We start from the raw sequence: 24,425 nt of genomic DNA, 5'->3' as shown, positions 1-24,425 counted from the left end.
GTCCTGGTTTAACATCTTACCTTTGGGACAGACGCAGCCACAGGGCCGATGTAGGCCAGGATAAGGGGCAGGAGCATGGAGAACAGGCTGGAGGAACTCAACAGCTCAGGAATATCATCGACTGGAGATAATTAAGGACAGGTTAATTGCATATGATCCGAATTAAATAGAAATGGATCCAAAGGAGTTTTGTAATACAGCTACAAGTTTGTTGTGCTTACCATCGACAGCAAAAGCTCTGTGGAGAAGGTCCTTTGCAGCTCTGACCACAGCACTGACCACAGACAGAGCCCTGCTACAGTTCTTGTCCTCCTCATTGGCTTTGCTCAGGAGCTGAGACTGGAGATCCCCATCGTACTCACTCCTTCAGCCACAAGAAAAAAACACAAGTCAGAAAAAAAAAGAAATACTTCAGAGACTGGATGTTACAAAATGCTGATTTTGTGTTTACCTGTAGTATAGAATCTGTGGGATCTGTCCTCTGGTCTGGTTGGTCCCATTGCTACTCAAGCTGCAGGTGCTGAAGGTGAAGGACACACCATCAGAGCACTGCACTGTGGTCATCCCTCCATCGCCATTGGCTGTCCGGCTGCCGTAGTTTCGCAATCGCACAGCATATTTGACCCCCTCCTGCAACAGAATACATTCATCAGTGAGACTATGTATTATTGAAAGGTGAGATGCATGTATTATTATCTTGAGACCCTGTGTACCTTGAGTGGCACGGCCTTGTCCAGGCGAATCTCAGCAATATCACTGGGAGAATCATCAGTGCTGTAGGTGCCCTTCACCAACTCTAGTGACGTCCACCTGTGAGAATGTGCCGAGTCCCCTGGGTGCTCTGTCTGTGCCTGAAGGTTGAGCGATAAAAAGTTTGTAAAAATGTAATGAAATTGAAAATAAATGTTGTAACTTGTCAAGCAACACAAATGTTTTTTAAAAATTCAATCAAATATGGGCTGAAAATTATTTATATTTACTTACGTCATCAGCCAGAACCTCTAGTTCATACTCATGGATTCCCCCTCCACCGTAGACACAGACGCCCACCAGCACAACGCCTGGCTTGTCCACTGTCAGGCAGATGGCATCCGGAGAGCCATTGCCTGTGTTCCAACTCCGGCCCTGGCTTGTTTTGGTGAAACGGTTAGGAGATGCTTTCACTGAGTGGAGTGAGTTCAGCCCATCAACCTAATAAGCAAAAACACAACAACAGATGTAGCCAAACAGCTCAAACCTATTACATAACCACATGGGGCTTATTAACACATTTGAAGAGGAAGACTGCAAAGTTTTGCAGCAAATATTAGCAAACGACAAACGTTCTACGTCCTCTAAATAATGATTGTCCTAAGTCAAAAACAGTATGCAGGCCATCAGGGGGCAATATTGAGCACAAAGCCTAAAACAGCAATTAATTTCAAACATTTCTGTACAAGTAATGCAATGTCATTTAATGTGAAGGTCAGTAATATCTTTTAATTAGAGACAAAAGAAAAACAATTGTCTGAGATTTGGGATCCAACGGATCACAAAAGACGCAGTTTGGATAGTTATCATGGTTTTGAGTCACGCACCAGCAAATTTTCTGACCAACCAAAGAAATAGTAATTTTTCAAATGTGTTACTTTGGTTGTAATGTAGCCACCCGTCTCTGTCTGTATTCACCACTCTGTAGTCTCACTCATATCCCGTCCACAGCACTTATCTTATTGGTTACATGTTACAAATAGCCTTTCAACATGTAGTGAACTACTGTGCCACAGATGGGCAAAGAAACTGAGCTGCTCGAGTAAGCGAGCAGAGTTGTGTCGAAGAAAAGGCAGCAGATATTGCTGAAATTGAAGTAAACGTCACAATCGTATGATCTGTTTTTATGATGACAAGCAGGCCCAGTTTCCCAGTTACACCACTGGAAATGGCCTGTAGGATTTCACTTCAAACTGACAGCTTTTAAAGCGCTAATTTCACTATAGAGTAAAACACAGCACACATCTGCTATCTTTGCACTGTGAGTCTGCATTGAGATTTAGGTAATTATTACTTCAAACAGTAACAGTGGCAGTAAAACTGTATTTCACACTGTGATGGTTAGATGTGCAAATGAATCCACGGTTCAAATGCGTGCCAAACTGGGGGGGAGGGGGTCGATATGAATCAAGAATCACCTACGCTTAGTTACACCACTATCTGAAATAAAAACATCTTGTGTTTAGAGCGTGTTAATACAAACTGTTACTATTTATATCAGCCTGCTGACTAAAGAGAGCCAGACACAACTGCAGAGGGACCTATCCAGGTGCTCTGGGGAGGAAGAGCTGTTTCCCTGACAGCAGACTGGAGAGAAAAAAGTGCCCAGTGTCGGTCACTATGGCAACGAGAGCTTGAAGTCCTGACTGCAGTACATGAGTATGCGTGTGAACAGAGAGAGTGATGATAATTAAATGAAGAGTGTGAGGGAGGGGGGAGGGGTGGTGACGGATATCTCTCCCATCCACTCAATGACTCAGCATACTATACAAAAACAACAAAGAAAATCCATTTTCCTCCTTTGTGCCACTGATTCTTTTGGCAACAGTAAAAACACCAGCTTGTGCCAAGCAAAAGCATGAAAAAGTAGGAAAGACATGTTATCTCGTCAACAGATCTCAGCTACAACTTATAGATCTGTACTGTGATGAATCTGATTTTAAAGGAATTTGAAGCGAGACAACAGAGACAACAGAGGTCAACAACAAAGACACCGCAGGTGACAATTTTCTTTACATTCCTGAAACAAAAAGCTTCATAAGAGCACCTTAGGACACTAAACCCTGCGGCCCTACACACATGCCTTATGTGTGTTTGTTTGTTTGGATGCATGCCAGCATTAGTGGGAGTGAAGTTACCTCGGAGCCCAGGGCAGATGCGGTGAGCTCAGAGACAATGGAGGCCAGCAGACCACAGGTGTTGGAGACCAGGTGTGGTGAGAATAGCTCCACCTCCTTCCTCAAACTCTTTCTCACCGGCAGCACCACAATCACCAGCATCTTCTCCAGCACCTCCCGGAAACTGGTCATTCCCATCAGGTTCTCCTCCGTCTATGGGAGTAATAAATGGGAAAAATACATGCCACCATGTTCTCCATCCATCATACATTTCCTGGGTGGCAGGCTGCACCCATGTCCACCATTTTTGAAGTGATGACACATGATGTAAAATTGATGTAAAACTCACGTGGCTTAGCTTCTCCATATGGGCCACCAGCAGGGGGAAGCGGTGAGCGAGGGCAGAGTCATTCTCTGTGCTGACTTGCTTGACCAGTGAACGCAACAGCACCTCCCCATCGTACGCAATGGGCAGGATGGATGTCAGCTTGACAGAGGTGTTGCAGAGAGCGGACATGACAGCCGCCAACAGACGACTGCTGGATGTTCGAAAGTTGGCCTCAGCAATGTCCTAAAAAATACAAAGGAATACAGAGAAATTAATCTCTTATTATTTGAACATTTTCTACAATTTTCATTTAACAACGTAAGTATAAGACTTCTTAGGAAGTTATGGATTTGAAACATGTGAACTGAATTTTAAAACTCTCTTGACCATCTTTGTAGCTTAAATAACTGATGGATAACAATAAAGAAAATGATCAACTATTTTGATAATAAATGCTCATTGACTTTTTATACATTAAACCAAACTACACGTATGTATAACTCCTTCTACAATGACACGGTCTGCTGTCACTGACCTGGTCCAGGCAGTTGAGCAGGTCACAGAGGCAGGCCCACTGCAGAGCCGGGGTTGGGTAGAAAGAGTGGAAGCAGGCAGTGAAGGTGTTGTGGCACTCCTGCAGCACAGCTTCCAGCAGGGTTAAAGGCTGAGACAAGTAGCCCTGGGGGTCATTGTCCAGCTTGGTCAGGCAGTTGTCCATCCCTTCTGACAGGATCTTCTTCAACAGGCTGCGCGTCTTTCCCACGCATTCTGCCAGCTTGCTTGACTCCTCCACTACAGCTTTGGTGCTGGCTGGAAATTAAAGAAAAAGGGAGATAACTATGTGAGACATAGAAGTATCGAACAACACATACATGTTTCATTCTCAAATAAATGTAAAGATGAATATTGTCAACAGTTGTTCACCAAGACACTGTAGTTTCTTTTTGCAACTCACTATATTGCCAGTGACTGACTGCTGAGAACTTCTCTGTGTTCCTACCGGCAATGGGGAAGATCTCACAGATGTAGACCCTGAGCAGGCGGAGGCAGCACGTGCCAACAAAGCGCAGTCTCTCCAGGTCCAGCAGGGTGGCTGTGTACTGAAAGCCCTTCAGCCCTCGCAGCTCCTCCACACCCAAAACCAAGGTGGTCCAGCTCCAGTGGAGGATACTCAGCAGAGACTCAAAACACTCCTACAGAGAGACAGACGAAGACAGGTACACATAGTACTGTCAAAATCAGGGCAGGTAAAACACTGTTCAAAACACAGAAACAATACTCACCACTGAGACTGTTCGAGCGAATGAGCGTTTAAGAATATGGACTGGTTCACTGGTCTGCTGTTTCCCTTTAGATGCATTGCCATCATTTGAGGGAAGCCTAAAGTTTAAATATAAAGAAGCAATTAGAACAATTTATTTGAAAAGCATAAATATAAAATAGCTAGTATCACTGTTTATAAAATGCAGGAAATTTTCCTTACCTGTAAAGTAGCTGTGGTATTTGACCCGCATTAACATCTGTACCGTTGTTTGACTTCTTAGAGCTTTTGAACTGAAAGACCACACTGAAAGGGCAAAACAAAAAAGTTAATGGGTTGTAACTATTATTCAAATCAAAACATTATATAACATCAAACATGACCAAATGACACATCAAAATTTGTAAGCAGTAATAATTTATTATTTATAATTTAGAGTACTATCTATATTGTGAAATCAGTTTTACCCATCATCAGTAGTAATGGTAGCCTGTCCATGGGAGCCACAGTCACTGCTGGGACCAGACACTCGAGCCCACGCCACATACCACCAGCCCAGCTGCAGCAGCACTGGCTCATCAAACATCATGGCATATTTCTCCCTACAATTAAAAAAAGAGATATAAAATAATAGCCATGAATATGGAGACCATATGATTTCAGAAGTTGTGATAACTATGGGCAGACATAGAAATCTATAAACCTCACCTGGCAGCACAGTCATAGGCCAGAACGTCTGTCTCCGCCAATAGATCACCATCTGTCTCATGGTCACCGCCGTCAGGGCCCAGCTCAAAAAGCTAAAAACAACAGAACAGAGTTAACAGATTGTAAACGCCTGTAATTTGAGGCCATGATTCCATTTAAACAATTAGTGGTACTTTATGTATGTATTACAATGCAATTAATTCAAGCTTTGCTTTGTTTATGTTCACAAAACTCTGTTTAACTTGCTCTGTAATGTTTTTGGTGAGATACTTTGTAAGATTTCCAGCAAAAAACTGAGTAATATTCCAATTCATAACCCAGGTGCAACTTTAACTTGGTTCATTTGTTATACCTGTGTAGATATTTTGTAGCAGCACATTAACTATTGATTAAGTGTCACTCGTGGCACAAAGCAAGTAACTCAAATTATGGCCATGACAGAAAAAGAAAAATGCCTGAAATGGAGCATCACCGGACGGCTCACCTTGATCTTAGCAGTGTATTCCCCTCGTCCCCCGAACAGGCCCAGCCCACCCAGAAGGATGTCTGCATCAGCACAGAAGCGGATGGCCTCCACAGAGTGGGCCGAGTAGCCCCAACCACCACCGTGACCTACACCATCACACATGGGATCAATACAGATATGCAAGGTACACAAAAGTTGTTTTAACCACTTTGATTGTTGTAAAGAGGATGATAAACTGATCTGAACTGATTATTTATGTTTCACATATTCTGCAGCTTTGACTTAAAAGAAAAAACTTTAGTCTAGGTTAATCTAATCACAGGCCAAAACACATAAATGCCAAATGTGTCCCCTGGTTACTTCATACATCATTTACTATGTATGCTGTACAAAGAACCCACTTACTCTCAAAGCGGTTCACCACACTGTAGTCCTCCTTGGAGTAGACCTTCATCACTGCCTGGGTTTCTTCCTCGGCGCTGGCTACACCCATCTTCAGCTCTTGCATGGCTGCCAGTGTATCCAGGCAACCTAAGTGGATAACCCAATATACTTCCTTAGTATTTCTCTTTGATTGAAATTCATAACCTAAGCATTCCTGTAGACAATTAATCACATGGAAGGCTAAAATCCAAGAGAAAATCTGTCTCTCAAATCAATTTTCCCAAGAATGAAAGAGAACTGATGAGAGAATGGAAAGTATTACATTTGTGCTTCCCAAGAAAGAATAAAAGAATTATTTGAATTTCACCTTTGGCACAGCAAAATGAAAAATGTATAATTACTATTTAAGTTGAAGGCTCCACAGAACCTTTCCATATGTCAAAATATGGTAATTGTATAAAGAGTTTTAAAATAAATAATAAAAATAAATAATCTTTCAAACAGGGCTCAGAATGATGAGCTACAGATGATTCAATGAACAGCAATGAAATTAAATTACTGACATTACACATCTGCCCTGAAGAAACACAGATATCTGCATTGTCCATCTTCATTTGTGTTGTGCACTTATGTACATATTCATAAGACACCAAGACATTCATAAAAAATTAATATGACCAAAGACTGCAGACAGGCTGATGCAGGAGGGTTACCAAGAATGTGGAGGGCTCCGTGAGAGCGAGTAGTGGTTGCATGTGATCCTGAGGGCAATGCAAGTTCTGGACTGAGGATGCTACAGCGAGCCTGTAAATCTGTAGCAGAGGGCATCCTGGCATCAGCTATCACTGCATTGTAGCACAGCATCTCTCTTGAGATTGGCAAGAACCTGTAAGCATGAAGAGGACCACAGGACACAGGGAAGGTGTTAAAAATCAAAAGTGACAGTCTTAAAACTTGGGGTTAATAGTGCACAATATAGTACATGGTTATATGGCAGGTTAACCAAAGTTAAACCAAACTGTGTGCATTTTATTGTTCTGTATAAACCTTGAACTGACCTCCATATGACATCATACACAGGGTCCAGACACAGGCCAAATCCTTGCAGGTCCTCTTGTTCAGAGTCATTGAAGGTCCTGCAGCTTCCATCCATTTTGTTGATAAGCAAGCATTTAAATGGAGGCGGTTCAGACACAGAGGAGGGCACAAGGCCAATGATGTGTTTGCTGGCAAAGATCTCTGAAGTAGCTAGGACATGGGAGTTGATAAGAGCCTCATCGATCCGCAGGAACGTTTGGTCTCCGCTGGCACCAATCCAGGTAGCCTTTCGTCCGTATTTGGCACCAATGTTAGGCATGGGAGATGGCTTGGCATTCCAGTAGGGCATGTCTAGGATGGGCCGGCCAAGCTGCCCTTTCTGAAAAACAAGGAGATACATATTCACTCTCTGGAGCAGTTTATGGTCAGTTATATCAAAACAGGTGTAACGCAATGAACATTTAAAGCATCACTGTGAGGGTAAATAATGACGTTTCAGATTTCAACAAGAATTCTGTGCCTTTAAGAAAAGCAAATGATTACACATTGTATCATGGATGATGTTTTTCTTACCGAGAAGCTGCCAAATGTAAACACCTGCCCATCCACGAGGAGAACGGCTGTGTGGTTACTGCCTGCCGTCACCTGTACACTGGGACCTGGAAGTGCCTGCACCAGAGTTGGAGAACCCCTAGCAGGTAGAAACATCTTGTTTAGGTTGTGTGTCCACGTACAGTGTGGTCATTTTATGTTTACAATTAAATCCAAAATGAGAAAGTAATACTTCGGCCTCACATTTCTCTCATCTTACTCGAAAAACTGGGCTGAATTACTGCAACAAATGTTGGCTTGTAGTACCCACAACAAGCAGCTAGCCTTCCTAAACACACATCTAACAACAACAAACATTGCGTTGCCCCTTCCTGGTCGTTACAATTATGGGTATTGCAGTATTTCACATAGTCTTTCACACTAGGCATTTAGACTGATCTGTCACTCTAGTTAGCATCACTTATTGTGTATAGGACAATAAAAAGCCTGTATTTTATGTCAACATAAACAGTAATGAAGTACCTGGAGTTGACATCTCCATGTCCGAGCTGCCCATGCTGGCCATAACCAAACGTGTAGACATCTCCATTCTCCATCAGCACCACTGTAATGCAACAAAATCATGACTACTATTTTCATATTCTTTTTACTTCTACGTCTGCTGCTCTTGTTGGAAGTTTTAATAGGTTGTCTACAGGTATAAGACACTTTAATTTTATATTTTTAAGACCTTTTCAAGACAATCTTTAACCAAATTTAAGCCTGACAAATCATCATTTTTCTTATTCAAGCAGTAGTATACATGTGATCCTGTGCAAGGGTAGGTTATAAGTAGAAATATGGTTTTAGAGTAAGTTAGGTTAATACACATTTTGCCAAGAGGTGAGCGCTAGAAAAAACAGAATTAGGTTCAGTGGTAGGTAAAGATTTAAAGATTTGTAACATCCAAGGATGTCTTTCACTCAGAGGAGCTTGACTCATTTTGAGTAAAAAGAAATTATAAGATGGATAAATTAAATAAGCTAAACTGCTTTTGGCAATTCAAACCTCACAAATTACATTTTAACAATTTTTAAGGCCTTATATTTATAAAATTTAATTTAAGAAATGAACCTACCTGAGTGGTGAAAACCGCAGCTGACCTGCACAGCTCGCAGTTCGCAGTCAAATCTCACTGCCCCTGGAGGGTAGGTGGTGATTTTGCTGGCATCCTTCTCTCCACGCTCGCTGCTACCGTCTACAAGGCAAACACTCAAGTCAGCACATTTGACTCGAAAACAGGGAGAGAGAGTGAGGTTAAGTGTCAACTTCAGACCGCAGAGGTGGATGTCTCTGCACAGTCCTGGAAAACGGAGCTGGAGGGAAAAGAGGATTCAAAAGAAAGAGGGAGAAGGGGGAAAAGCATGCGAAACAGAAACAAGGGGAAAACTCCTCTACAACAGAAAGGCTTTTGGCAACCAGTCCCATTACAGATGGACAGATGGTTTGTTTAGCATTTAATTTGATTTTCATTTCATCATCCGTCTATGTTCAATGAGGAAGAGGAAAACTGGTTTACCCTGAGCCCTGTTTAAGAGGTCACGGCTGTGGTGTGTGAGTGGACACAGTTGGATAGAGACCCATGCATTGCAGCAAATATAATGACTGTCAATACCTTTTTGGACCAGGAACCAGCTCATTGTGGTTTACCTCTGTAACTGAGGCCAGCCAGATGAGCTTTAGGTTTCAATACTTCACAGAAAATGGCTCATGGTCATTCACAAGGGAGGGTTGAAAGTTAAGCTCAATGTCAGTGAAAAAACAGAAGTGCTCTAAAAAGACATCCAAAGCACACTTAGTTTATCTGGAGGTCACAGACGGAAACACCAATATTGTCGCTGAGAGGACTTGGAGCAGCCTTTCCTCCTCATTAGTGTAAACGCATAAAAACGGAGGTTCAGGGGAGGTACCCCAATAACCTAGTCCTATGACTTTGTGTCAGTCACAACGAATGGTTCCGCAAAACGAAAATTATTCCGCAAAGTAGAACAGCCTCAATGTCTGGAGAAACCACTCATGCTCTGAAATAGAGTACACTGCATCACTGTTTCCACGAATAACAGTGGAACAATAAAACAAGCCACTTATCCTTAACAATGAGTTTCTATGAGGAAGGAGATTAAATATTACATGTTAAATGGATACTTAGTATCATCAAGGGCACAATACTAGACCCCCAAACTGAGGACTAGCCAAAATTATCCACCAGCAGTTTCAGAGCTGCAATTCCACTTCAACCGGCACCAACAATCGGCGAGAAATGCAGCAGCAGCCAAGACAGGCAGATGTGCACAATGTACAGACAGAAACACCAGCTGTTTTTGTAGATTTTTGCAGGCAAATACGATTTATTTTTTAAAGAGACTGAGTGTTTGACATTTTATATTTTATATTTTTGTTAACCTAAATGGTGTAATTTGTAGGAAATGGCCAAATCCTAAGATGGCTCCAAAACTACAGGGGACAGCATAACCGCTTACTGCTTCTCAGTTTACTGGTCACTGTGGCTATCTTTGGCTGGAGCGACAACCTGCCATTAGCAAGTAGCTCTGTTAGCCGTGGACCTAAGTGCTCCTATAGAGTGGTGTAGCTATGACCTATTTTTCAAGGCTAACTAGATAGTTAGCATCGGCCTTGTTCTCTTGACAAAAAGCTTATGAGATTTCTTTTTAAAAAATTTGGTATATCGCAGAAAATAAGCTCCGTGGCAAACACAAGTTTATGATGGTTACAGGTTTTGTTCAGCAAGATGATGTATTTTATGTCATGGAAAGAAATGTGTAAATATCTTAAGCCCGTGGTAACCACAGACCTTATTTCCGGCATTTAACCCAAAACTAATTTAAAAAACTCAGACTTCGAGACATGCAATAATCGATTTGATTTGATTTCTAGCCTCTAGAACTACAAAATACGCCACTCTATTAGCTGACAGGGTTCATCGCAGGCAATGAGGTTCAGCAGCCTCCCAGTGAACATGGCTGGACAACAGACTGGGACTGAATATAGCCTCCGTCACTGATGGTTGCCAGTTTGAAGACAGGGTTTGAAGACAAAAAAAACTACAAACTACGAGGCTTAGGCTCATATTATTCCCTCTTACAGTACAGAGTGGTCTCTGCAACACAGTACACAAAAGTCTTTGACATCATGTCCATCATGTTGTTTCTTCACATTCTGTTGATAATGTGAGCTAATTTTCTAATGTTTTAAACTATTCCGGCCATATCTTACAAATTGCCCCTTTAAATTATATTGTTAATTGTACAGAAAGAGTTCAGAAGGCATCATCGTCATCGTGTTTCCCCCTTCTGGTTTCTTTGGAAAGAAATAAGCTTGGCTGGGCTAAGATTCTGTGGACAAAACAAAAGAAGTAACCTACAAATACAGGTTGACTGTGTTCTGTTGTTGCTGAATCATAAATGCGAAACTGATATTATTTAGATATCAGATGTTCATTGATTAAATAGTTAGCTTTATAAAAGTAACTGCAGACAATGAACACGTGGCCTGAAAAACTTCACAGATGTTTAAATGTTTATGAGTGATTTCTAAGCCACATGAGAAGCTTCACATCTAAAATATGTATTTTAAAAATAACAATCCTGCTTCCTTCCACCCGAGTCATATCTGTCAGCTTGTCATTTATCAAATCTTGCTCTCCCCAGTGTCGCTCGCTGTTTCGTCTGCTTGAAATGCTGCTGTGTGACAAAATCAGCTGCTATGGGAGTGATCCAGTTAGACAAGGACATGGATTTCTGTTTAGGTGTAAACAATAGCAGTGGGCAGAGCAACATCCTTCTCATATAATTAGAACTGTTAAACTGGAAATGAGTCAGCATAACAGACCAAAACTTAATTGTAACCTCAGTATTTGCTATGCTCACAACGCAACATTAAATTAATCAAATGGAACCAGCCTGTTGAGATTGTTCTTTGACCCGGTCTAAAGGTTTCACAGTCATTTCCCCACTGTGAGTCACAGCGAGTCCTTCTTGCCAACAGGCTACATTGATTGTTACCATGAGACCTGGTGACGGCATAAGAATCCTGCCGTCAAAGAGTGAGAGAGGAGGTGGACGGGACAGCCAGACTGGGAGATGAGTCAAAGGGGTGTCTCTGCACCCGTTGAGTTAGTGAAGACCATAGTACCTTTGTGCTTGTCCCGTTTATGCCTTAGTGCCTGAAGGGGTCTTATTCTGGCTAGGGCCTGCTCACGCTGGTTCATAAAAATGGGACCAGGAAAAACAAGGGGGCCTGGGGGAGAAAGAAACTTTCACATGCATGCACAATGCTGACAAATGGGAAAGAACACATGATAATACTACACCACAACAATGCACACACGCTGGAAAATAATTACGACACAAGCAAGGGGGAAGTCACCAAGGCACAACACCCAAGCTCACTCAGCGCCTGAAAGTTATTCAAAACTAAAAAAGAGATGGACATTCTGTTTGTAGCTTCACCCTATTCATTAACCTCCACTCCCACCTCTCACTCTCCCTGAGCCTGTGTTTGAGTCTCTATCACAGAAACTTAACTTCAATAAGCAGGGAAAAAAAACAGCTATTTCCTGGACACATTCAGTTTAGTCCTGCTCCATACCTCTGCCCTCCTCCAGCCTGTGTCGCCGATTGATCCTCTGTCGTTTCTCCTCCTGGCGGATCTGAATGTGCTCCTCAATGTTCACTCCTGGAGGGGGAGGGACAGGCACAGCTGAAAACACATAAGGCCCCAGGTACAGGCAGCCCAGACAGGATGATGGAGGAGGAGGGAAGACGGAGCAGAGCAGAACAAAACAAGACACACATCAATGAATGATGGAGAGACGTGATGGAGAAGCAATGACTCTGCACAATACGAGAATAAAACAAAAGGATGAGCAATGACAATTGTGCGAAACACTGCATCCAAGCAAATGCAACAGACAGTGTGATATGTGTGGCACAAGCAGCGCACTGGCATAGCTGAGAAGGACATAAACTGCAGCCTGCACACATCCCTGCTCACAACATTCATGAATTCTGACCAAATATTGAGTATCCAACACACTGCAAACCACTGAAATTTGGAATTTCACATATAGGCATGAGATTTTTACTTTGGCTTTAAGCAAAATTAAAACAATGTGAGTGCTGACACAGGAGGGATGTTAATATTGTATGAATGACAGAGGAAAACAAGGTAGCATGAAGTCATGTAAGACATCAGTTGTTATACCTAGCAGGAGGTCCAGTGGAATCATCTCCTTCACAGCATCAAAGATGCCTCTCTGTCTGGCCTCTTGACCATCCAGCTCCCTGGCACATGCCTTGCAACAGCCACACGCTGAGCAGCCAGACTCTCCAGACCCACAGCCGCAGATACTGGTTGGTAGACGCAAACACACAGACAGAAAAAATATTCACATTACATTTACATAAGCCAGGTTTCCATCTAGAAAGTATCAAGATTTTAACAAAAAATTTTAAAAAATCAGCAAAAGAAATGTGAATGAGAGCTTGTTCCCATCCACTACCTTTATGTGATTTGGTGTGAGTGATGTGAGTTGGTTAATCGAGATAATTGAGATAGGCAGTAGGTGGTGCCAATTCTAACTAAGACAGCGACAGTCAAACCTCAAATGGTGCAAAACAGCTATGTGTGGTTTCTTTTTTCCTCTCTTCCGTGGATCAAAAACAGCTGATCAGTCGTGTGTGTTAAATCTTGCTACGTCAGAACTTATACAGAAGACGTGCTTCAATCGTCCACTAAGTGCATTAACTTTATAAAATAAAATTAAAAAAAGAAAAAAACAAGAAAGCAAAAACGATCTAAAGCAGGCGGAAAAACCTTTTTCCAAAGTTGAGGGCATTTTTGGTTTTTATTTATGTTGCTTCCATCAACCTTTTGTAATGTGATGATAAACAGAAGTGCTGCACAGATATTGTCATGACCACCTTCACCTCTTCCAGTGTTTGTGTCATCTTACCCTCCTGGTACTCTGTCCGGCCGTCCACTGCTGACACAGCTGGCACCGTAGCCAGTGCAGTCTCCACACACTGTGCACACCATGCACTGGTCCAGCTTCCACTTGTGCATGCCTGGCTGGCACATCATGCTCTTTTCTTCCTTTTCTTCTAGCTCATCCTCCAGGTCTTCATCCATGGCTGTGGCCATGCTCTCCACACCAAAAGCTTCAAAAAACAAACACAATGCCATCAGACTGAGCAATAGCACAAAAGACAATGTAAGTGTAGATAAGACAGTATGTTGTTACATGTTTTTGTTTGTCTATCTGCTCACCTTTCCCTGCCTGGCTCATAGATCCAGTGTCTCTGCCACACTGGCCTTTGTTATTCACCCCAAATGTCCACACTTCACCGCTCTTGGTCAGAACACATGTGTGGGCCTTGCCCATGGCAACCTGAGTTACAAAGTGACCTTTGAGGTCTGTCACCTGGCCTGTGGAGAAGAAAGTAGGATTATGATCAAAGTGAATAACATGGCTTCAAACTGTGAAATATTTATAGACAAATAAATGTTTCTTCTTAAAAGTGTTTCATCTGTCGTTTTCAAAGGAATGAAACTACTGAAATATCTCAGAAAAATTCCCTCAAGTTGAGAATTTGAAATAGCCCTGTCCCAGTTAACTCACAGGTGCTGTCACTGTAAATAGCATCTTTGCCAAACATGTAGAGCTCCCCGTCCTTGGTGACAATGCTGCTGCTGCCATTGTTACAGGCAGTATACACCGCTGTCTTGGTCTCCAGTTTGATCATCTTCTTGGGCTTGTAAGGCTTGGGCTGTCTGCGACTTTTAGCTGCAATGGAAAATAACAGACATGACCTTCATAACTGAGGTGGCTTTGATTTCAGAGTGAGACAAAGGTCAAATAGAATGAATTGTTGAGTTGTTTTCAGACAGTTTGAAATCATCTTACTGGACTCTCCATCCTCTCCCTTGCTGGCAGAGCCTGTAAAGAACACACTTCCATCTTCAGCCACTAGCAATGCATGAGAACCATCATGGCCGACTGAGAACTGAGCGATCTTGGGCGACTTTGTAACGGGCAATTCCACCCATTTCCCTGCTGACGGGCCACCCTGCTTTATACCCAGGCTCTGGTACTTTCCTGTGTAGTAAATCTGTGAAGGTAAGATGAGAAAAGACGATCAACACAACAGTTTTCTCATAGTGGTCATTTCTTAGGAACTAAGGATCTATAGTTTTTCCATTTTGTGGCAAAAGCTTAGCAAGGGTTAATTTGTTCCGCTCTGTGGCAGCAAACAGCCCTGCTACACCAACACAGTGTTCCTGGTGAAACAACTAAGGACCCTCTGTTTATTGATAGTATTTTAGTCTGAACACAGCCTTGTCCCATGTGTACAGCACTTTAGCAATTCAAACAGCAACTTGTGATGGTACATGCACAAAGGCTGCTTCTGGAGGTGAGAGAGTTTTTATAACTCAAATCATTTGACATGCACTTTACAAATTACACAATTGCAACAACATATGCAGAGACAACAGTAGCTTCTAAACCACTAACAGATGGTCTTTGACTCCTTTCCTAGTATCACATGTCTGGCATAATGTCCAGCCCAATTGATGAGTGAACTTTGTGCCAAGATACAGGTCAGCTGCTCCTATTTTTACCCATCCAGCCGGCCTGGGTTAGGGTAATCTGCAGATAAAGAGTGCTGTGAGATTAGGGCCTCTACACAGACTCAGAAATGTGCAACAAGCAACTGCCCTGGACTGTTATCTACAAAAGAAGCACACTGCACCACACCTACAGTACCTTCGCACACACAACCACACCCTCCACACACCCAAACAAAGCACATACTTAGCATTCTCATCTTACTAACACAGCTTGGATAAAAATGTGAAATGTGCCTCCTAACAGTGATTTGACCTACTTTGATCAATTATAAATACCCTGCAATCTAACTCTGAGTCAAGTAATATACAGAGTTGATTCCTCCAAAAGCCTCCCTATGCAGACAAACATAACATCTATGTGGTTTACTCTACCACCATTCAGATTTGTTAGCACTTTATACACTTTGTGTATGTTCCCCTATATTACTTGATTAACAACAACTCTTCACTCTCAGTGGGCCCTGATGGGTTTTCTTGGAGGTAGACATTATACTGCAGGCCAGAGCCACTGCTTAGCTGGGTGAAATACTCTAATCACTTCCAGTTAGTTAAGCAAGTACGTCCCTTTACAAGCTCAGGGTGCATATAACCACTAACAAGAGTAGGGTCCAGAGCACAATAAACAGTGCAAAGACATTAAGAGATACTAAAAAAAAAACATAAAAAACAGCTCCCTCGTTCTGTATTAATTTTTTTTTTTAAAGACGATTTAGCTCAGAGGGTCATCAAATGTTTCCAAAACAACAAGACAAGTCTTATTGTTATGCTTATTATAGCCTGATCCAAGGAAAATCTGACTAGCTAACGACACACAGATGTTATGAACTAACTAAGGGAATGTAAATTTAGTACAATGGGCTTCATGTGGCCAGTGTGACACAGAAGGAAGAAAAATCATGGCTTAACACAATTAATGTAGAGCCTTTTCCCTTGGTTCACCCTCTAAAGTGCAGGGCCTATCATTAGCAAGACAAAAGCCGTTAGAGCTCAGCGGTCGAATCTGTTCCAACTTTCATTTTTCTTCAACATTTCAGGCACAAAAACAGAGATGATGTTCGCTCTCACCTTTCCCGAGGCAGTTTTCATCAGAGCAAACTCCCTGCCTGCTCCGAGCAATGCTGCCTCTTCATCAAAGCCTGTGCCTGAAAGAACAACATAGTATTTAGAGACAAATCCGCAATGAGACAAGGTTGTAAAAGTATGCTTGTTTTTTAATACCTTTTTGTGTTTGAACAAATTGCAACCTTGTCTTCACATACAAAATGATCTTGTAGCAGGTGCATGTATGCATATGAAGACATCATGCACATATTTTATACCACTCACTGATGATGTGCAGATCCTTCTCGAGGTCAAAGAGAGAGATGCCGCAGGCGTGCAGACATTTCCTTGCCAGCTTTAGCTGCAGTTCCTGCTGCAGGGCCGGGTCTGAGCTCATAGTATAGATCCGCACCACAAAACCATCCTGCAGGAGTCGGGGCCAACAGGAGGAAATGCTGTTTAGTTTCATGATACCTAACAATGCTAGGACGCGAAAAGCCCCCAATTTATTGAAAACATTTCCCCACTTCACCTACGAATGAATCAAGCGCTTTAAGGAGCAGTTCAAACTTTAAAGACATACAGTTATTCACATTTTTGCCTGTGTAAGTGCATGTGCGTGTTTTGGTACAATTGGGAATGAAGTAATTCATTACAAATGGGCCTCACATACCCCCCCCCCACAACTATAATTTATGTTCTGGATGCAGTTTGGATTAACACATAGATTAAGACCTTGTCGGAGCCATAGATAAGTCTATCAACTGTTGCCGCAATATGTTTGGGGGTGTGGGGTGTTTTTTATATTAGTGGCTATAGTAATTTAAAACCCAGCCATGTCAGTGTAAATTGCATATCCATTTACCTTAACAACACCAAGAAGGATGTGACACCTATCGACAACTTGTGCTCAATGCAGAGCACATGACAGATGATCAAACAGTCTGAGATATAGGTTAGTCAGACTGCAGTGGATGTGGCTGACAGGGACAATTTACAGGAAAGGAACAAACTGGTATATAAAAAAGGATGAAGGGTAGCATGGGGTTGGTATGGTTTCTACTGCGTGGTAATGATGACACTTGTGTGTTGTGTTTTGATTCCTCTAGAGCAGCTGAGCACAGTGGCCAGTACGACCCTCGACTTTTCCGCCCTACATGTTACTTTCTTTATCTGACTATCCCCTTAACCTCGTCTAGTTTACTGACACCATCATCTTCTTCCCAGCATCTGAAACCCCCACACTGTGCATCTCAAGTGGTTTCCCTCAACCGTTAAGTGGTCTGTGCAGTGGTTGCATTTGCTTGTTGCTCACTTAAAATGCATGCAGCTTCTTAGGTCTCCCCAATCACCCACACACACACAGTGTCCCACCCCCTTGATTAGCCTAGAAACTGCTATTCGGGAGGAAGGCGAGCTGCAACGGCAGATATATGGATTTCACATCTCCCCCTCCCCCACTGACATTACAGAGTGCTTATGCAGATAACTGCTTGAGAGATTAAGCTCTCGGGAGAATACCCACATCTGGTGCCACTGCCCTCGCTGCCACGCCCACATATACACAACACACTCACACACATATAAACATAGACAAAGTCGCCCCCCCCCCCCACCCCTCTGTGGCACAGCTGGTGATCAGCTGAGGACCCTTCAAAGTGAGACTGGGGCCTCAGCAGCAGGGGCAGTGACAGATGCTTCACTGGGCACGACTACCTTCATTTTAACAAACAAAAGATTTGGATTTCATGAAAGAAACAACACATTTTAGAAGAGATCTTATTTAGTTGCACTAGATACAAAATAAGACAAATGAGAAGGAGATTGTTTAATTGTACTGGTGTGTGTGTATAAATGGCTGATGACGAGTGAGATGACCACACAAACATGGTCTGCATTTCTTTCAGCTCACAAAAGCTCGCTGACAAACACCTCTGAGACTGAAATTGACAGTCCAGTATGAAATTAAATTTAACAGCACTATAATCTTATATATAAAGATAAATACACATAAGTGAGTAATGATGAATCGCCATTATCTTTCCAGCAGCCATAGGCAGTACAGCACAGGTTTTTTCTTAGTTCAGCTTTACACATAGGGGAAACCCTGAAAACATTGAGGATTTTCCCCTCTGGCGCTCATTCAATATCAAAATTTCAGTTTAAGAGGGATGATGTGGTTATTGTCATGATGATGAGGAGCTTTAGCCTCAAAATTAAACTTACATCTTTGCAGGCTGCGATCTGGTTGATATACTCTCCGTCTGTGAAGATGATGTTTTGTCCATCTGAATGTTGACCTGGAAAGAGCAGCAAAGTGAATATACTCAATATTTTATTTGTTGGAATATTGATGACTTATCTACTGTGAGATGTTTTTAAACAAGGCAACAAGAAGTGTTTTCTTTGCACCTGGCATGATGACAGTTCCCTCAGGCTCCAGAGTCTCGGGGTTGATCTTGATGGCCGACATAGTGTGGTTACTTGTGTCCCGATACAACAAGTACCCCTGAGGACACAACACAAACACTGATGCTGATCTATAATCAGTAAGGACTCTCTTCAAGCCTTACAGCTCACTTAGACATAATTTTCATAATGATGAAGATGACACTGTATTTAAACAATTAATTAATACTCTCAATGTTAAACTAAGCAGTGATGACAAATAACCAACATCACTGAAGTCATATAGAGGTCTAAGTTTATATGTGACCTGAAGATTTTACATAATCAAAGCCACTTCACTGTAATGTATGTGAGGAGCATCTTGATGGAGACCTACCTGAGCAAAGCCCAGCCATGATCTCTTCTCCTTTCGATTCCTGATTCGAGATGTTGAGTTGTACACATGGCCCTGTGAGGCGTTGATAACACAAGAAGACAATTATAAACACTGAGCAAACGTTGATTTAATGTTGGCAGATGAAAATCAGCAGACGACCACAAACACTGGCATTTGATGTTGGCAATTAATCTCTTAAAAGCAAGAGTATTCTGTTTTACAGCAAAATCGTGGCTACTAGCATGCTTCTCTAATGCAAACACAGAACTACTACTGTTGCTTGCTGCCTACATTCAATTGAGATTTACTGTACTGTAAATTGTGTCTTTATGTTTAAACTTGATTGCATCACATGATCCCATGCAAAAAAGTAAATTCAGATTTAAACATCTAAACTAAGGAAAGACAAGAGCTACTGAGCTACTAGAGCCTATTGATAGCACGTGCCCTGCTTTCTTGCATACATCAGCTGCCAGTCTATCAGGTACACCTAGCAGAGAGGTGATTATACAGACAAGTGCTTCTGTTCCTAAGTCTACCATCATTGATATGAATGGGTTGGACAGAATAATAGAAACACCTGTCAGTAAAATGTGGTAGCTCAGCATTCATAAACAACTGGCGGCTGAGAGTATTCATAGTCGGTGTCTTGTGATAATTATGCATTTCTTAATCGTCAACTATGCCTGAGCCAAGAAAAACCTGTCCTTGAAGCATTGTGACAGTACAAATTTAAATAATCAACTTTAACTGTTTATTTATCTAGAATATTTTCCCAACCCATATAGGAGCACTTAATCCTTGAGTTTATCTGAAAATGTCTATATCACCGAACTTGGAGATATGTGGTTATCACTCGACAGCAGAGTATGTGACCTGTGCAGAAGGATTTTGGATGGATCACAGACCATCTATCATCTACCGCTCCATCCCGCCCCAGTTTCACTCCGCTCACACCATGAGATGGAACTTGAAGAATGCCGAACCCAAAATGCATCTGTGTATTGTCACAAGCTGCTGCAAGTTCAACAACTAAGGTTTACAAAGTACTTTCTAAATGAAACTGAGAAGTCATACAGGTGTACTACTCCTGTTACACTAAAAGATGAATCTGTTGAGCTCATGTTTTATTTTGCAGATTAGTCCAGCTAGTGTTTAAACTGAAATTAAAATGCAATGTAGATCTTTTTTGGGGGGGGAGTGAGCGGTGACTGATTTGAGTGGAGCGTGATGAAATCTGAGTTAAGCACAGAGCGATATTAAGCAGAGCAGCCTTGAGCTGATTTGAGCAGGGGAGCGGTCAGGACGAACAGCTCCGTGAGCGAGGAGGGGACATTCTCTTGGCTCCACTCGCTAACATTCTCTGTCAACAGTGACAACATGCATCTTTCTGTGCTACATACCCTGACAGTGCCACTGTATCCAGAGCCCACTTTGTAGAGTCCATCCTTGCAGAGCAAGTACAGGAAGGAACCATCAGTCTGCAGGAGACAGCGCTCGTCCTCGTCAATGGCCACCTCTTTCAGGACCCACTTGTTCATCAGGGCTGCACGTTTGATGCCATTCCCAAACCAATCCTGGATTTGAATCTTTCCAACCAGGACAGCTTGTACACTCCTCTGTAGTGCGTTCAGTATGGTGGGCACCTGGTGAGATTGAGGAAGACAAAGAGGGTGCTGAAAGAGTGCAGGACTGCCAACTTCTAATATTACATAATGGAGTGTATATTGAGAAGTAGATCATGCATGGGGGGAACTGGCTACCAAGTTTCTTTGCTGCTAATCAAGTCAACTTCTCATATTAGTGGCACAAACTGTGGTGACTGTACCGGCACATTGGCCCTCTTCTCATTTTGCCTGAATGTATTTTCACACACACATTTCCACGGCAGGTATAACACACACGTCGCTGATCTCACGGTTCTCACACATGCAAACAAACACAAAGGCATGTGCAGTACATAAGCCCACACTTCCCATCAGCCCCCCTTCCATTGTGATGATTCACAGTCCAGTCAATGCCTAAAGGATGAGCAACCAGGAAAACAAAACACACACACACACACACACACACACACACACACACACACACACACACAAACACACACACACACACACACACACACACACACACAAACACACACAAACACACACACAAACAAACACACAAACACACAAACAAACACGCACACACAGGCCTGCGTCCATGGGGGATAAATGTATGAGGCTTTAAAGTCCCTCTGCAGCTCTGGTCAAGCGTAGGAATTTTATTCATATACCGGTAAAGGTGAAACAATTTACGGTCACAAAGCCTGCACACAAAGTACTTACTGTCCAAGCTACAGTTTTAGTTTTAAAGCAGAAGCAATGAAATCATAGAAAGGAACAGCGAGAGAAGAGAGAGGACACGCTAAAGATCTAGAGATGGAAGCAAACAGAAGACCAGCTAATTGGGGTAGGAACGCAGGAAGGGTAACATAATCAAACAGGAGAATCAGAGTGGCTTGACATTTTCCAAAACTCAATTTGCACTGTCCAGACACTCCCATGAGTCTCTCTGCTCAGATGAAATGCATGGAGGAGCCAGAGGTTACTTTATCCTTCTAAAAAGCACTTCGGCGATCTAAAGCATTTCTATAAGTCTGAAGGAAAAACTTGGATAATAGATGGGTAGAAATTTCTTGTTGGAGGTGGTTTGGAAAACATGACAATTAAAATTGAATTGGTATAAAAGAACAATGTCATTTCAGCTTGTGTTTCACTGCATACAAGAATAAGGATCACCTGGAATTCCTCCTCCCATATAAAGATGTTTGTTTAGTATAGGGCAGTAATCTGAACAGGTGGTCAGCACACAAGATAAGATCTGATGATCTATAGTTAGTCGTGTAAGGAAAGCCTTACACGTGCAAATAACAGCTTGGACTGACTCACTCATATTTAACTTATTTCATCATTTGTTTTTCATATGAATGACGGAGAAGCAAAATAAATATGAAGAATACAGTCAAATCACCAAACGTAGTCTAATTTCTCTAAATTTGTTAATTACCTGTATCGTCTGGCAGGCATGGCTGCCATTGTTGGTGAGGATGGCAGAGACGGCCTGCAGGATTTTGCCGGTGTCACCCCAGGCCACCACAAGACTGAAGAGGCAAGCACAGGACAGAGCAGTGATGGCCTGTCCTGTTGGATCATTCGGCCCTGTGCTGCGGACTGTGGTCTCCAAAAGCAACTGGAAAAGAGACTCTGAGGAAGCATACAAGTCGACGGCAGGTTAGATATTTGTATTTGCATTCCTGTATGTAAGGCTGAAATAAATATTCAAAATAATATACAACATAATGCAGTCCAATGCAACACAGCAAAGTGATCATTAGACTGTTCACATGCACCTAATAAACTCTTCTGCGTGTTTATTTTCAGCCTTACCTAGCACGTCAGGAGGCTCGGTCTGAAAGCCTTCAGGCTGTTGTCCCTGCAGCATGTCCAACAAGGCCTGCAGGCTACGCAGGCACAGTGAGGGGTGAGAGAACCGCGTCTCTTTTATCAGCTCAAATACCCCACACAGGCCAATGCCAATGATCTGCACATACACACAGCATATTTGTATGAGCTAATGAACACAATGATGTCACACCACAGTCCGAGTGTAGCTGGACTACAAACACAATTAATAAACAGACTTTTGGGATGGACGTTGCTTTGAATAGCATGGCATCATCCTACAGTACAACAACCTACATTTAGCTGGGGGCCCACAGTATGTACTGTTACTTCCACTTCAACATCCCCTATTTAGATTAGGAATATAGACAGACCCACTTGAGTGCATGGAGAAGGGAGGAAGGCAAAGGAGTTTGGCCTAGAAAAGGATGTCATTCTCTCTCTCAGTATGGCTTGTTAGTGATTCAAATAATGCTTTAATGTTCCTTCGTATCTCAGTGAAGAACTTGGATTGCAACAGTGAATTGAAAACTAAGCATCAGTGTACAACTAACAACATAACAAGACATACTGTGCACAAAAAAGGAGTATAGATTAACAAAAAATAGACATTCTAGCCTTTTCTATTGTAGCTTCTTAGATTATGTAACTGACATTATACTTTGTGAGGGCTTACAGGCATTTGGTCAGTGTTACTTTTTTTAAACACACACAGACACACACACACAGACACACACACACACACAGACACACACACACACACACACACACACACACACACACACACACACACACACACACACACACACACACACACACACACACACACACACACACCGGCTTAGTAGCAACTGTAATTAAACTGAAAGTAAAACAAAATCACCCCAAAATATTATATCAACAGTAGCCAATTTATTTTGGATGATAAGTTTGCCGTTACAAAAATTCTAAATTAAACCTATCCATCTGTGCAAAGTCCAGTATTTAACTGCTAACCAACATGCACAATGTGCACATAACACAAACTAAAATCCACATACAATCCTCTAAACAGCCACACACATTGCAAATTCATAAAATTGTACAATAACTGTGCTGTCACACTGTAGAAAGGTTTGTCCTGTTATAGAGAGCCTCAGATAAAGGAAAGTGGGCCATAATGCAGGTAATTTCTGTAGCCTAATCCTAACTTGTGTTGTACAATTTATGTTCAGCTCATTAATGGCGCCCCAGCTGCCTCCCTTGGATGACAAGCTCACGTCCTCAAATTTGTTATTGTGCTATTATAAGGCAGAAGCCTTTTCCAAAGACAGTGAACATCCTTTACTTCCCTCCCTAATTCTACCATTTATGGCATAGACAGAAAATTAAATTTGACACATTGCCTCCCATATACTTTGGTGTCGTATTTTATCATCTATTTTATGTTATCAAAGAATGGGCTATAGGCCAGTTTACTGACAGAGCAACAGGGTCATAGGTAATGCAGTAGGCATCCAAATTAAAACAGTCAACTTAGCTTACAGACAGCGAATTAGAAAATTGTATTCATTAATGATTGATGGTATTTCATTTGTTCCCACATTCAAAAAATTGTTTAGATTTCAAATACAACTGACAGCCCTGCTATGGAGTAACAAAGACAAACCAATAGGCTCACAGAGTAGTAGAGGGATTGGGGGTAACAGAGCAGAGGCTATAATCTTCACATGATGGGCGTTTCAAATCTATGTTAAAGTGTCTTCAATTATCAAACAATAAAAAGGACACAAGCCCAGAGAGATACAGGATTGTTGCATCCCGAAGATAAAGAGCACAGGCTGGCTCTCGCCTTGATACCGTGCGCTGCTACCACCACAT

At 42.1% G+C, this 24,425-nt stretch overlaps 1 protein-coding gene across 30 annotated transcripts in view; it reads right to left on the bottom strand.

Annotated features, from left to right (window-relative positions):
• Nucleotides 1–24,425, bottom strand: part of mycbp2 (MYC binding protein 2) — a 64,567-nt gene that overhangs the window by 29,836 nt on the left and 10,306 nt on the right. For 15 of the 30 annotated variants that reach the window (XM_084362321.1, XM_084362310.1, XM_084362312.1 and 12 more), the window contains exons 4-38: nucleotides 22,551–22,704; nucleotides 22,171–22,367; nucleotides 20,523–20,765; nucleotides 19,120–19,191; nucleotides 18,747–18,843; nucleotides 18,561–18,634; nucleotides 16,620–16,758; nucleotides 16,359–16,435; nucleotides 14,569–14,773; nucleotides 14,284–14,448; nucleotides 13,932–14,090; nucleotides 13,618–13,822; nucleotides 12,867–13,012; nucleotides 12,252–12,362; nucleotides 11,796–11,900; nucleotides 8,722–8,841; nucleotides 8,127–8,208; nucleotides 7,626–7,743; nucleotides 7,073–7,431; nucleotides 6,728–6,900; nucleotides 6,036–6,161; nucleotides 5,649–5,776; nucleotides 5,165–5,256; nucleotides 4,924–5,058; nucleotides 4,679–4,762; nucleotides 4,479–4,575; nucleotides 4,151–4,388; nucleotides 3,731–4,005; nucleotides 3,217–3,438; nucleotides 2,889–3,080; nucleotides 985–1,191; nucleotides 714–851; nucleotides 452–630; nucleotides 222–364; nucleotides 21–121 (exon numbers count right to left, since the gene is read on the bottom strand). In XM_084362321.1, the coding sequence (XP_084218447.1) occupies nucleotides 21–121; nucleotides 222–364; nucleotides 452–630; nucleotides 714–851; nucleotides 985–1,191; nucleotides 2,889–3,080; nucleotides 3,217–3,438; nucleotides 3,731–4,005; nucleotides 4,151–4,388; nucleotides 4,479–4,575; nucleotides 4,679–4,762; nucleotides 4,924–5,058; nucleotides 5,165–5,256; nucleotides 5,649–5,776; nucleotides 6,036–6,161; nucleotides 6,728–6,900; nucleotides 7,073–7,431; nucleotides 7,626–7,743; nucleotides 8,127–8,208; nucleotides 8,722–8,841; nucleotides 11,796–11,900; nucleotides 12,252–12,362; nucleotides 12,867–13,012; nucleotides 13,618–13,822; nucleotides 13,932–14,090; nucleotides 14,284–14,448; nucleotides 14,569–14,773; nucleotides 16,359–16,435; nucleotides 16,620–16,758; nucleotides 18,561–18,634; nucleotides 18,747–18,843; nucleotides 19,120–19,191; nucleotides 20,523–20,765; nucleotides 22,171–22,367; nucleotides 22,551–22,704 (5,358 nt within the window). The remainder of the gene's footprint in view (nucleotides 1–20; nucleotides 122–221; nucleotides 365–451; nucleotides 631–713; nucleotides 852–984; nucleotides 1,192–2,888; nucleotides 3,081–3,216; nucleotides 3,439–3,730; nucleotides 4,006–4,150; nucleotides 4,389–4,478; nucleotides 4,576–4,678; nucleotides 4,763–4,923; nucleotides 5,059–5,164; nucleotides 5,257–5,648; nucleotides 5,777–6,035; nucleotides 6,162–6,727; nucleotides 6,901–7,072; nucleotides 7,432–7,625; nucleotides 7,744–8,126; nucleotides 8,209–8,721; nucleotides 8,842–11,795; nucleotides 11,901–12,251; nucleotides 12,363–12,866; nucleotides 13,013–13,617; nucleotides 13,823–13,931; nucleotides 14,091–14,283; nucleotides 14,449–14,568; nucleotides 14,774–16,358; nucleotides 16,436–16,619; nucleotides 16,759–18,560; nucleotides 18,635–18,746; nucleotides 18,844–19,119; nucleotides 19,192–20,522; nucleotides 20,766–22,170; nucleotides 22,368–22,550; nucleotides 22,705–24,425) is intronic. The other 15 variants (XM_084362335.1, XM_084362334.1, XM_084362317.1 and 12 more) reach the window with 6 other exon arrangements.

Source organism: Pagrus pagrus (genome assembly GCF_965226575.1).
Source record: "Pagrus pagrus genome assembly, chromosome: 9".
NCBI classification, from domain to species: Eukaryota; Metazoa; Chordata; class Actinopteri; order Spariformes; family Sparidae; genus Pagrus; species Pagrus pagrus.
The sequence above is the reverse complement of the archived record's forward strand: the minus strand, read 5'-3'. Positions and strand labels throughout refer to the sequence as shown.